This window comes from Pleurodeles waltl, chromosome 6, assembly GCF_031143425.1.
Source record: "Pleurodeles waltl isolate 20211129_DDA chromosome 6, aPleWal1.hap1.20221129, whole genome shotgun sequence".
NCBI classification, from domain to species: Eukaryota; Metazoa; Chordata; class Amphibia; order Caudata; family Salamandridae; genus Pleurodeles; species Pleurodeles waltl.
Window position 1 is genome coordinate 832,652,010 of NC_090445.1, and position 12,420 is coordinate 832,664,429.

Consider the following 12,420-nt stretch of genomic DNA (forward strand, 5'->3'; position numbering starts at 1 on the left):
TGCATAATTCTTGTAATGTACAGAATGCTGAAAACACACAGAGCATGGAGATTTTGCACTAGCACTGAGCTACATGCCCTAGCCAAATCTACTTCTGCAGTTCGTTCACCTCACCAAAACTTTACCAAACTTTGGCTTACCAAGGCTCAGCTCAAAAAGAACCCTTCTTCTAAATGGCTTCCTTTCCAAAGGCCACCTTGTTGGTTCCTAGAGATGGTCAGCCAACTGACCAGTTGTTCAAGAACAGCCCCAAGTCTGGAAGGCACAGTCCAGTCTTTTAGGTCTCACCTACTAGACAGGTCTGCTTACAGTGGGTTTAGAGCCCGGCAGTTACTTACCATTGGTTGGCTGTATTGTCATTCCCATTTGCTTGCTTCTTATTTCTTACCTTTTGTGCCCCTTCCCTGGAGTATGGCTGAAGTACTTGTGTCCTTCCACAGCTTGCATTTGGGAGCTACTTTTTTCTTTATGGTTAAGCATTCCATGAGAGCTCTCGTGTTTTCAAGCTGTCTCCCTCATGTGCTGCTCTCCCCCTCGTTCTCCATGTCTCTCTGTCTCACCTATGTGCCTCTGCTTCTTCCCTCCTAACGAGCTAATCGATGTTCGTACCTAAATTCTGAATTAATGTAAACTTGAGCACACATTGGCAAAGCCTAGAGGTTGTGCCTTAGAGACCTATTGGCTCTGCCAATGCCTTTTCTTCATTGGCAGAGCCAATAGGACGCTAAGGTGCAACTTCTTGGCTTTGCCAATGTGTGCTTAAGTTTCTGTAATTCAGAACTAAGGCACGTTTATGATTAAGCTTATTAGGAGACAAGCACAGGCGCCATGAATCCGCATGAGATAAATGAAAACTGCCCCCTCCCCAACGTAGATAGCTTTTGACCTCTTGCCTCAACCTACTGTTAAATCAAACAGACCCATGGCGCTGAGCTACCATGACAGTTTCATGACGGAGGTTTAACGGGACATTTTAACAAGGAATTCCTAGCTGTTATTGCTGAATGCGCCAAGGACAAGGCGTGCTGGGGTGTTGTTTTTGGGTCGAGACAGGCCAGAGCGAACTTGGTGACCCCTTACTTCAGACCAGACCGGTCTCGCGGTTTACTTGGTGCCAGAAATACGCAGTGTGCGCAGATAAATACGACGTCCCCCGCACGGCTGGCCCACTCTCGCTCAGGCCATGGACGCCACAAGGGATGAAGACCCACGACTTTGTGAATAGTTTTTCTGTGTCGAGAAATACCAGAACAGATTCCACAGTCAAGGGACTCAGAGACTTTTACAAATTGAAGGGTCATCGCAAGTGGCCTTTTCTCAAGAGTGGAACATTGTTCTACAGGTGAAATATTCAATCCATGCGGACAGCTGTCATGAATAAGACAAGACGTTTGTGTCAAGAAATAAACCTATTACCTGATATTTTTATATTGAACCCAACTACATGTCTCAGAGACAATATATGATTTTGCCCTAAAGTACATTCTTCGTTTACACCTAAAAAAAAAAGAAAAAACACGCTCTATATAGAGCGGGAGGAACTCATGCATTTACTCGCCCTAAGGGACTGTGCTATCATCATTAGGACTTTGAACTTCTTGGCTAAGCTGCCCTCGCAGCTACAGTATTATATCTGTAGTAGTGGATTGTTAGACATATCATTGTGGGCGCTCGTTTTCCACTACTAGGAGTTGTCCTTTGTTTCCAGATTGAAATTACCAGGTCTGGAAGCAGCAGACTTGATTTTATCTGGTCAAATATGCACCAAGTAAAACAGCAGATGGTAAGATGTCGGCGTTGTAGGCAAGGGCAAAGCTCCCTCCGCTGTCTGGCCACTCAAGCACCAGAGGAGGAGAAAATGCCACATATTCAAGCCACAAACTCCCCTAGCCCAGAAGTCCTCCCTGCCAGCTTCTTCCCATTAACCCCTACTTGAGGTTATTACCATTTCTGAGCGGGTTGTAAATTTCAGCAGAATAGTCCCCAGAATCTGGAAAAAATGTGAATTTTCACCTCATATTTTCAGGGTGCATAATTATTCCCTAGACTAGGGACAATAAATAGTAATTTCAGATTTAGGTAAGGGGATATCAGCCAGAGTTTTCCCAAAATAGGCGAGGACCGCACCATCCCATAAAGCCAGCACACTCGTAATCTGGGCCTAAATGGTTGGCTATGGAAAAAACCAAGTTACATTTAGATTTTGAAATTGATTTCAACATCCCGCCGGATATCTATTATTTTCTCCACTCTACATATTTAGTTGAATGCCCATATCTAGTGAAGAACTTTTTAAATGTGTAACCAGACTTTGTATCCATTGGGGCTGCTTGATGCCTTTCCTCATAGTGCACTTCTCTAGTTGGCTTGATATGCTGTGTGATCGACTGGTATACTGATGCCAGCATATTGAGAAGTAGGCCCAGGTAAGAGTAGGTCAGTCAAGCGTCCTACAGCATGTGGTATGTTTGAGGGACACATTCTGTTTCTGTTTAATATACCACTGTGATTTAGTAACTCGCTTTCAATACTTCATACCGAGAGCTAACTGAACAACACCAAGTCTTCCTCAGGTTACAGGAAGACCAAGACTATCAGCTTCATAGTTTCACAGTTGTGTATGACTGGATGGCTGAGAATCACGTACATCTAAGTAAGGTAAACACTGAGAATTTACAGGTTGAAAAAGGTCATACACATATCAAATAATTTGCTTTTCTTCTCCTCCAATTACTTTATATACTGTTGCACCATCAGCGTGACTTTTATAGGCACACCCGGTACTTGTCATTTGTAACTAAGGGGGTGATTCTAATCTTGGCGGGCGGCGGTCATTCTGAGTTTCCCGCTGGGCTGGCGGGCGACCGCCAGAAGGCCGCCCGCCCGCCCAGCGGGAAACCCCCTTCCACGAGGATGCCGGCTCCGAATGGAGCCGGCGGAGTGGAAAGGGTGCGACGGGTGCAGTTGCACCCATCGCGATTTTCAGTGTCTGCTATGCAGACACTGAAAATCTTTGTGGGGCCCTGTTAGGGGGCCCCTGCAGTGCCCATGCCACTGGCATGGGCACTGCAGGGGCCCCCAGGGGCCCCACAACACCCGTTACCGCCATCCTGTTCCTGGCGGTGAAAACCGCCAGGAACAGGATGGCGGTAAGGGGGTCGGAATCCCCATGGCGGCGCTGCAAGCAGCGCCGCCGTGGAGGATTCCCTGGGGCAGCGGGAAACCGGCGGGACACCGCCGGTTTCCCGTTTCTGACCTGTTGGCGGTGCTTCCGTCATTTTAGCCCTGGCGGTCGCCGACCGCCAGGGTTAGAAGGACCCCCTAAGTGTGGTTTCATTGTTTTCCATATTGATTACTTGAGTAAATGCTGCAATTCATGCAAGATCTGTTGGGATATTGATTATTAGCAGTTAATTTTTCTCTTGCCTTTCTGATAGACAGAGCTGTGCTCTCCGGAATACTCACAGGAATATTCAGCCACACCAGTTTCAGGTGCTGGGTCTTTAAATCATGTCATAACAGTCACATTGCAGCATTTCTCATGCAACGATAGAAACCGCAGAGTTGCCTGCAAGCACTGCTGAAGAGATGGCAGACCCAATAAAGGTTTTATTTCAAGGTTTCATTTTATTTCTAGAGCGATATGGGAGGCAAGAAGATTCTGCAGAAGAAGTGGACCTCTTTCCTGAAAGCTAACCTGCTCTGCTTCATCCGGCACTATGAGGTGCTCAAGAGCGTGTACACGTTGAACACCGGGAAGTGGGACAGCACTACCTTCTATGCAGCCTTCACACTTCAATGGTAAGATTACACCGAAATGCCTTGGTGAATGGAGGAGCATTATGCTTCATCACCATGTCTGTGAATAGATTGACACCGAACGTCAGTGTTCCATTGCGGGTCTCTCCTTGGGCTTACTCCTGTCATTTAATTGTTTTTAGTCTACAACTTTCAGCACAACAGAGGTTTTACTGCTATATGTAACTTCAAGAAGGCCTCCGATTCTCTTTTGTTTCCTCTCCACACAACATGCTGGTCTGTTGTATATTATGTATGATTTGTGTTATTTCTCGACCTCGGTGGGACATACATTCCATTTAGTCCATATTAAGCAGGTACATTTCCTACAACATGGAAGGCACATTCATTGCCACAATCATGCAAAGCTATCACAGTCAGCAACAGTAAATGTCCAATCATAAGTCTTGCTTTAAGTATTTGTTCATTAGATCATACTGTTTTAACAAGATGAAAGTTTGTTATACGTGTATTCTAATACAACCAAGGTAATGGTGATCTCTAGTGAAAGCCAGAGGTCTCTGTAGCTAATATGAATCACCTGTTATACCGTAAAGTAGGCATTGTGCATGCACATATCTAAAGAGATATATATTGGCTCCCACCTACTTTAAATAATGGGATAATGTTAACTTTGGAGAGTCCCAAGTCGATAATCTTTGGTAGACCTTAGCATTGTGCTCCACAGACCAATGGGAAACCTTCCATCTTCCTGTACTTTAAGATATAGCTGAACGTTAAACTGAGTTCTCTAAAATGAATGAAATGAAGGATCCTTTACATGCAGCACTGGTTGAAACACAGTTCTTTGAAAAGTTTCAGTAGTTTTCTGAGATTCCAGAATGGCCTTTCTGACGACATTGGTTAATGGAAACTTCCTCCTATCTGAACCCTTAAACTATTGTGGTCAGGATTTTCTGATGCCTTATTCTTTGATCACACTTTGAGAGGATTATGTGCACTGTAAAAACAAAACAAGCCTGTGTCTTGGGTTGCTTTGTTTGTCGTTATTCATTTGCCCGACAGATATCTAAGGCTAACATCTTGGGTTGCTGTGTTTGTGGTTATTCATTTGCTGTAAGAGTATCTAAGGCTAATGGCAATTTAGAGTTATGCCTTGTGGCACCAGCTAAGGCATAATCTTTCCCCAAACTACGGGATTTTTTTTTCTGCCTGTGGATCTCTCTTGCCTCTGTGGACTTCCAGGGTACGGGGAAGTTATTCATTGGTAGATGGTGATTATAAGCACAAGACAAGGTCACTATTCTAGCTGCACACCTGTAGTTGTTGTCATGGATGGTCAGCTGTTCAGCCTGCTCCTGTAGCTCTGCTTCCCTAGTTTTTTGGGGAGTTCCATGGACTCTAGAGGGCAGGTTCTGTGATGGGACTAATGTTCTCTTTTCGCTTAGGGGTGTTCCTTGGTGGTATGTGTGACCTTCAGGTATGTACTTCAAGCAACTCAAAATCCAGAATGAGAACTTAATCAAAACTTGAGGGAGACCAGTATCATGCAGGCACACACCCAAAAAGGTCTAAGTCTTGTCAATTAAGGGTGGATATATCTGTCCTCCTATAAAAGTGAAGTATTATTAGAATTTCAAGTATCCTGGCCACATGGGATGAAGAGCAAATTGCATCTTCTTTCTTTGGCAAACTTGGAAAGACTAGATTTGTAGGGCACAATGTGTAGTGCTTTGAGACAGAGTTTAAAATCAACTTCCTTTACAAAGTGGTTCTTCTGATAGGAGTGCCCCACGGAAGAGATTAAATGGATCCCTCAAGTAGGGATCTGTGACATTTATTATCAGACGCTTACCACACACTCAAGTGTTTGGGCAAGGTATTGTTATGAGAAACTGCATAGATTTATTCACATAAATAGGGAGTCAGTAGTTCTCATCCCCGAGGTACAGGAAAACAACTGTACCCCCAAAGCCATTATACCCTGCTGCCAAACAGACAGTCCGTCCATAAGCATCGATAGAGGGTAGTTTCATAAGGGAAGTCAAGGGGGGTACCTTTTGTGCCTCATTTTCCAGCAGGATGCATGGAATCTGTGTAGAAGCATTTACAGTTGGCTCCCTGTGTGCTTTTCCAGCTAGACACTGGAGGTTCCACAGAGGAGTTGTAGGGTACAAAACAAAAATAAAACTCAGGACAGATAGGGTTGGCCAAATACTCTGAACTTTAATCCTTAATGATTACCAGCCAGTAACAAAGCAAACCTCTCCCTAACTTATTGCACCTGAAGGGGCAATGTGGGTGTTGGCATGGCTGTCTACCCTATGCCCATTGGAAGGAGAGAGCATTGCCTTATGCATTGGCTATTGTACACAAAATGGGACAGATAATGATGTCATGCAGGAACACGCAGTCCTCGTTTCCACCGTTAGTTGACAACCACTTTCAGTTTGCCAACTGAGTATGTGGGGGAGGTGCAAGGCTGTGGATTATCAGTCTACCTTCAAATGACTTTACTGCTGCTTCTACTCCCTTAAGGAGCTCAGCTCTGTCCTGTCCATTCACATATCAGAAATGTGGCCCGTCTTATGCATGGGCTGCTGAGCTTTCTTCAATGTATAACAATATGGTGCCAGCTCCGAAGGCGATTCTAGCAGTTTACATGAACGTAGTATGCAGACTGTGGTTATCTTTGAAGTTTTGTACTATATCCAAGGCCACTCAAAATATGTGATTCCATGGCTGATGCATTTTTCTCCCAATTATGGATTTGCTGAATTTGCCAGATGATCCACCATCTGCTGAATAATTTGCAAATTTCAAGGAACAAAATTGTTTCTAGCTCAAAGTTAGTAAAAAAAAAAAACACCACACAAGATGTCTTGCAAAGAGAGACCCATTGCCAAGGTTAACTGACCATCCTTCAGCTGCTGATTGCCGTATTCAACTGTAAAGCAGGCCTTAATGAGCTAAAACATTTGCAGTTTTAATGTGTAGTAAAAGGCAAGAGTGCCACAGAATGTGGTACAATAGGGCACATAATTTGCACATAATGTATTTAATCTTGCCTTATAATTTGAACCTCCGTTGTTGCATAATTGCTGTGACCCTGCTTGCAGCTGTTGGAGTGCAGACCTAAAGGAAAATGTTGGAGAAAGCAAAACATTGGACTTTGTTGCCCTTTCAATTAATTAATATGACCACTTACGCTGACGCGTTTCTACTTTGGATCATCTGCCCTATTTTCGTAAGGCTTGTATTCCTTAGTCTGATGGGATGTGTTCTAATGTGGCATTCCCGGAACTGCAAGCTATTACCGAAACATTAAACTGGCTACATTCCACAACGTTATTTGCTGTACATGTTCCAGCTGTCTAAATTGCACTGCCGCATTAATAACACTCTGCTGGAAATGTGAGCGAAAAATATAGAATACAAGCCAACTTTCCCTACATTTGCCAAAGTCTTCCTAATTTTATTGCCTTTTTTCACCATGCTGCATTCTATCAACTTTCTTTCTGACAGTGCTTCATTCAATCCATCGTTTGCCATCCTTTGGGAGATTAGGAAATCTCTCTTAAAGTCCCCACAATCTCCCAAGCGAGAGATTTTTAAAGCATTTGCGAACTTGTATTGTACTTTAGATGTAAGTTTTAAATTTAGCTCCCTTGTTCTAATACAACAGCAACAGTAGGTATATAGGCTTTCCAAAAAACACAGCTCTCCAAAACAGAGCATCCAGGATGCTCCCTGGTCTAATATGAAGAGGTGCTGTGTCAACCATAATCGCTCGCCAAATACCTCCCTCGCCCCCTCTGACGACGCCAGCACAGCAGCGTGCAATCTCCACGCATAGATCACCGAATGCGCCATCACTCTAGCCCCTCTCCGGCTGACATCGGCCAGACGTGTACTTAAGAAGACCAGCTGGATCACCATCGAACTCCAAGAATTAAAGCGTACCCGCAGACATTTAGAGAAAAAATGGAGGAACAGCCAATCCAGCAAAGACCACACCTCATTCAGAGCCGCAACCTCCGCCCTCCGATGAAAAATCAAGAACGCAAGGAAGCACGCACTCCAGGAGCGCATCAACTCCTCCACACACAACTCGAAGGTACTCTTCTCAGTCATCAACCAGTTCACAGATCCCCCCTCCGAAGCCACCAGCATCCCCCCATCACATGACCTCTGTGACAAACTCACCTTCTTTTTCCACCACAAGATCCAGGACATCTACAACAGCTTCCTGTCACCTGTGACTGACCCACACCCCCAGAACCCGCCCAGACCATCCACGACTGGTCCACGCTCCCAACAGAGGAAACAGTCAACATCATGAACAGCACCCACTCTGGAGCTCCCTCTGACCCCTGCCCGCACCACATATGCATCAGAGCCAGTGCATTCATCGCCCCCGAGCTTCATAACACAATCAACTGCTCCATCAGCATGGGCACCTTCCCTGAGGACTGGAAACACTCCGAATAACGCCCTCTCCTGAAGAAACCTTCGGCCGATCCATCAGAAATAAAGAATTTCCAGCCCATCTCGCTGCTACCCTACCCCTCCAAAGTACTAGAGAAAGCAATCAACCCACAACTATGGAATTTCATTGAGGCCAACAACTTCCTGGACAGCTCCCAGTCCGGTTTCCGCAGCAATCACAGCATGGAGACAGCACTCCTGGCAGCCACCAACGACATCCGATTACTCCTAGACCACGGCCACACCGCAGCACTCATACTTCTTGACCTCTCCGCAGCTTTCGACACGGTCTCCCACAGCACTCTGCACACCAGACTCCACAACATAGGAATCCTGGGAAGAGCCCTAGAATGGATCCACTCCTTCCTCTCAAGGAGGACACAGAGGGTCAGACTCCCGTCCTACACCTCAGACCCGCAGGAGTCAACTGCGAAGTCCCCCAAGGATCCTTACTGAGGCCCACACTGTTCAATGTTTATATGGCCCCTCTTGCTGCCATCGTCTCAAGCCACGGTGTGAACATTGTGTCATATGCCGATGACACACAACTCATCATTTTCCTCACTGACGACCTGGTCACGTCCAAAAAGAACTTTCATGCAGGAATGGAAGCCGTCCCCACCTGGATGAGAGAAAGCTGCCTCAAGCTCAACTCCGACAAGACGGAGCTCATCATTTTCGGAAACGCAACCGCATCTTGGGACGAGTCCTGGTGGCCCACATCCCTCAGTATCCCCCCCGCACCGACCGAGCACGCCCGCAACTTCGGAATCATCCTCGACTCCTCCCTATCCATGACCTGCCAGGTAAACTCTGTTACCTCCTCCTGCTGGCACACACTCCGCAAACTCTGGAAGATCTTCAGATGGACCCCAGCAGACTGTCGCAGGACAGTCACCCACGCCTTAGTCACGAGCAAAAGCTTGACTACAGCAATGCCCTCCTAGCCGGCACCTCAACAAGGAACATCAAAAAACTTCAACTCATCCAGATTGGCCTGCCAGACTCATTATGGGCCTCTCTCACCTAGAACACATCTCTCAACACCTGAGGACCCTCCACTGGCTACTGGTCGAGAAGCGAGTCACCTTCAAGCTTCTCCCCCACTCGTACAAGGCCATACACAATGCAGGACCAGCCTACCTTAACCACAGTGTCTCCTTCCACACCCCGCCAGATCCCTCCGCTCCGCCCAGATGGCCCTGGCCACCATCCCTCGCATCTGCAAAACTACCGCCAGGGGACGATCTTTCACCTACACTGCTGCAACGATCTGGAACAACCTCCCCCTGCACCTCAGACAAAGCCTGTCGCTCACCATCTTCAGGAAGAACCTCAAGACGTGGCTCTTCGGATGAGGCCCCTTCCCTCAGTGCCTTGAGACCCTCACGGGTGAGTAGTCGCGCTTCACAAATACTGATTGATTGATTGAAGACACCTATTTCCGAGGCTCCTGATACCTTTGCCAGCTCACTCAAATTTACAGGCATGCTTAAAATGAGAGATCTTTCGATTGTGATAATGAGGATGCTATTGGAGTAACTATCAGACACTTACCAATGAAAATCATACTTTCCACTAGTTAATTCCACCCACTTGATTGTGGAGAGCTTGAGCACCAGAAAATCAGATTTTCCGTTTTAGCCTCAATTTGAGAACAGGCACTGAAGCAAACTACTACCCCACTGTGGAGAATAATCACATCATGGAGGACAATGCCTCTGTTTTGAATTCCACCATCAAAGCCTTGGCCACTAAAGAAACAGCCACAGGAAAAACGTACTACAGTTGTGTGAAGTCTGGGGTAGAGGCAAACCGCAAGGCATTGGCGAAATGTAAATTAAGCTGATGCAATTTTAATAATTTCAGGAATTTTGGTATGCCAGTTATGTTAAATTTCCGAAATTACGTCACTTTGTTTCATTACGCAGCTATTCCTTGCAAATTTATAGCATAAGAGTAACGTGAACAACCTGAACCTGAGTGGCTGTTGTCCATAGCAGTTGTGTTTGAAGTGTTTATTTTTTAACACGAAATGCGTCCTCCCATCAAGAGTTGACCTAAGGACGCATTTCACACTAAAATATGTCACTAAGTGACAGATTTGTATTTCACATAATTTAGTGATATTTTGTAAAATTGCCCAATATTTTGTGGCAATTTCACACACTTCCACTATCCACATACAGTGTCAGATCTCACACAAGTGTAATGGTGAGATCACCGACAGGTCAACAAAAATTATGAAGACATTCACCCTAATACCCACATGTCGATATCTGACCTCAGTCTAGCCAGGGTAAATCTGCAGTAGATAAGGCAGGTCCAAAATAACAAAGAAGGAGCACAACCTCTGTCCATGCAGCAATGGGAAAGCTATAGGAGAGACCAACAGTTAAGATGTAGAAACAGAAATAGAACTGGTCCTTCTGAGAGAATACAGGCAGAACTCAGGCAGCATTGAGCTAGTCCACATGAAATTCAAAAGCATCCTAAAGAAGACTCGTAAGTCATTATCACCCTACAAATAATAGCATAGAAACAAATCCACAGATGGCATAAGAAACAAGCATTGACAAAGCCCATAGCTCTCAGCTATGCATGAGCTATTGGGTTTGACAGTGCGTTTTGCCATGTTGTACACCAGTGTGGCTGCTGTTCAGTATGGCTAAAAGCTAGTGGCATGGAGTGTGAGAGTGGAGTGGGGGAGTAGAGTGTCATAGAGTGAATTTGTTGTTGTAGAGTGGAGTAGGAGGAGAAGCGTGTCTTAGAGTTGACTAGAGGGGAGTAGAGTTCAGTGGCAGGGAGTGTCATAGAGTGGAGTGGGGTGAAATAAGGTGGATTGGGTTGGAGTGGATTGAGGTAGTGGGGTTGATTGGATTGGAGTAGAGGGGGATAGATTGGAGTGGGGTGGATTAGATTGGATTGAGGTGGGTAGTTTAGATTGGAGTGATAGAGCTTGGGTGGCGTGTATTGGATTGGAGTAGAGTGGAGTGGATTATACTGGACTAGAGTGGGGTGCATTAGATTGGACTGGAGTGGGTGGATTAGATTGTAGTGGGGTGGATTGGAATGGGTGGATTAGAATTGGGTGGAGTGTATTGGATTGGAGTGGGATGGATGGATTGGAGTGGGGCGGTCTGGATGGTTTCTGAGTGGGGTGGACTGAACTGGAGGGGGGGTGAATTGGATTAGGATAGAGTGGGTGGACTGGGGTAAAGCATGGTGGATTGGAGTGAGTGGGGTGGGGTGGAATTAATTGGGGTGTGGTGGGTGCAGTGGATTTGAGTGGGGTGGATTGGATTGGAGTGGGATGGATGGATTGGAGTGGGGCGGTCTGGATGGTTTCTGAGTGTGGTGGACTAAACTAGGAGGAGATGTGGTGGATTGGATTGGGATAGAGAGGGTGGATTGGGATAAAGTGTGGTGGATTGGAGTGAGTAGGGTGAATTGGAGGGGGGTGGGGTGGATTTAATTGGGGTGTGGTGGGCTACAGTGGGATGGATTGGAGTGGGGTGCAGTGGGTTTGAGTGGGGTGGATTGGAGTGGGGTGGATTGGATTGGAGTGAGGTGGTTTGGGTAGTGGTGGACTTAACTGGAATGGATGGGTTGGAATGGAGTAGCGTGGGTTGGATTTGAGTGGGGTGTGTTGGATTGGAGTAGGTTGGACTGTAGTGAGGTGGATTTGACTGGAGTGGAGTGGATTAGATTTGAGTGGGGTGGATTGGACTGGAGTGGATTGAGTGGGGTTGAGTGGATTGGATTAGAGTGGGGTAGATAGTACTGGGCTGGATTGCCTTTGGATTGGTGTGGGTGGACTGGGTTGTAGTGGAGTGTATTGTGGTGCATTGGAGTGGGGTGAATTGGAATTGAATGGGGTAGATTGGATTGGGGTGAGGTGGATTGGAGTGGAGTGGGTCAGATTGTTGTGGATTGGAGTGGGTTGTTTGGGATTGGAGTGGGGCTTGTTGTTTTGGATTAAAGTGGAACAGATTTTAGTGGGGCAGATTGAAATTGATTGGAGTTGGGGCTGTTGTTTTCAATTGAAGTGAGCAGATTGGAGTGGAGCAGATTGTTTTGGATTTGAGTGGGGCAGATTGTTTTGGATTGGAGTGGAGCAGGCTGAAGTGAGGCAGATTGTTTTGGATTGGAGTGGGGCAGATTGTATTAGGG

General features: G+C 46.1%; 1 protein-coding gene across 2 annotated transcripts in view; it reads left to right on the top strand.

The window, feature by feature from the left end:
• SEMA4G (semaphorin 4G) overlaps positions 1–12,420 on the top strand; it is a 516,826-nt gene that overhangs the window by 334,992 nt on the left and 169,414 nt on the right. For both annotated transcript variants that reach the window (XM_069239519.1, XM_069239518.1), the window contains one exon: positions 3,638–3,801. In XM_069239519.1, the coding sequence (XP_069095620.1) occupies positions 3,638–3,801 (164 nt within the window). The remainder of the gene's footprint in view (positions 1–3,637; positions 3,802–12,420) is intronic.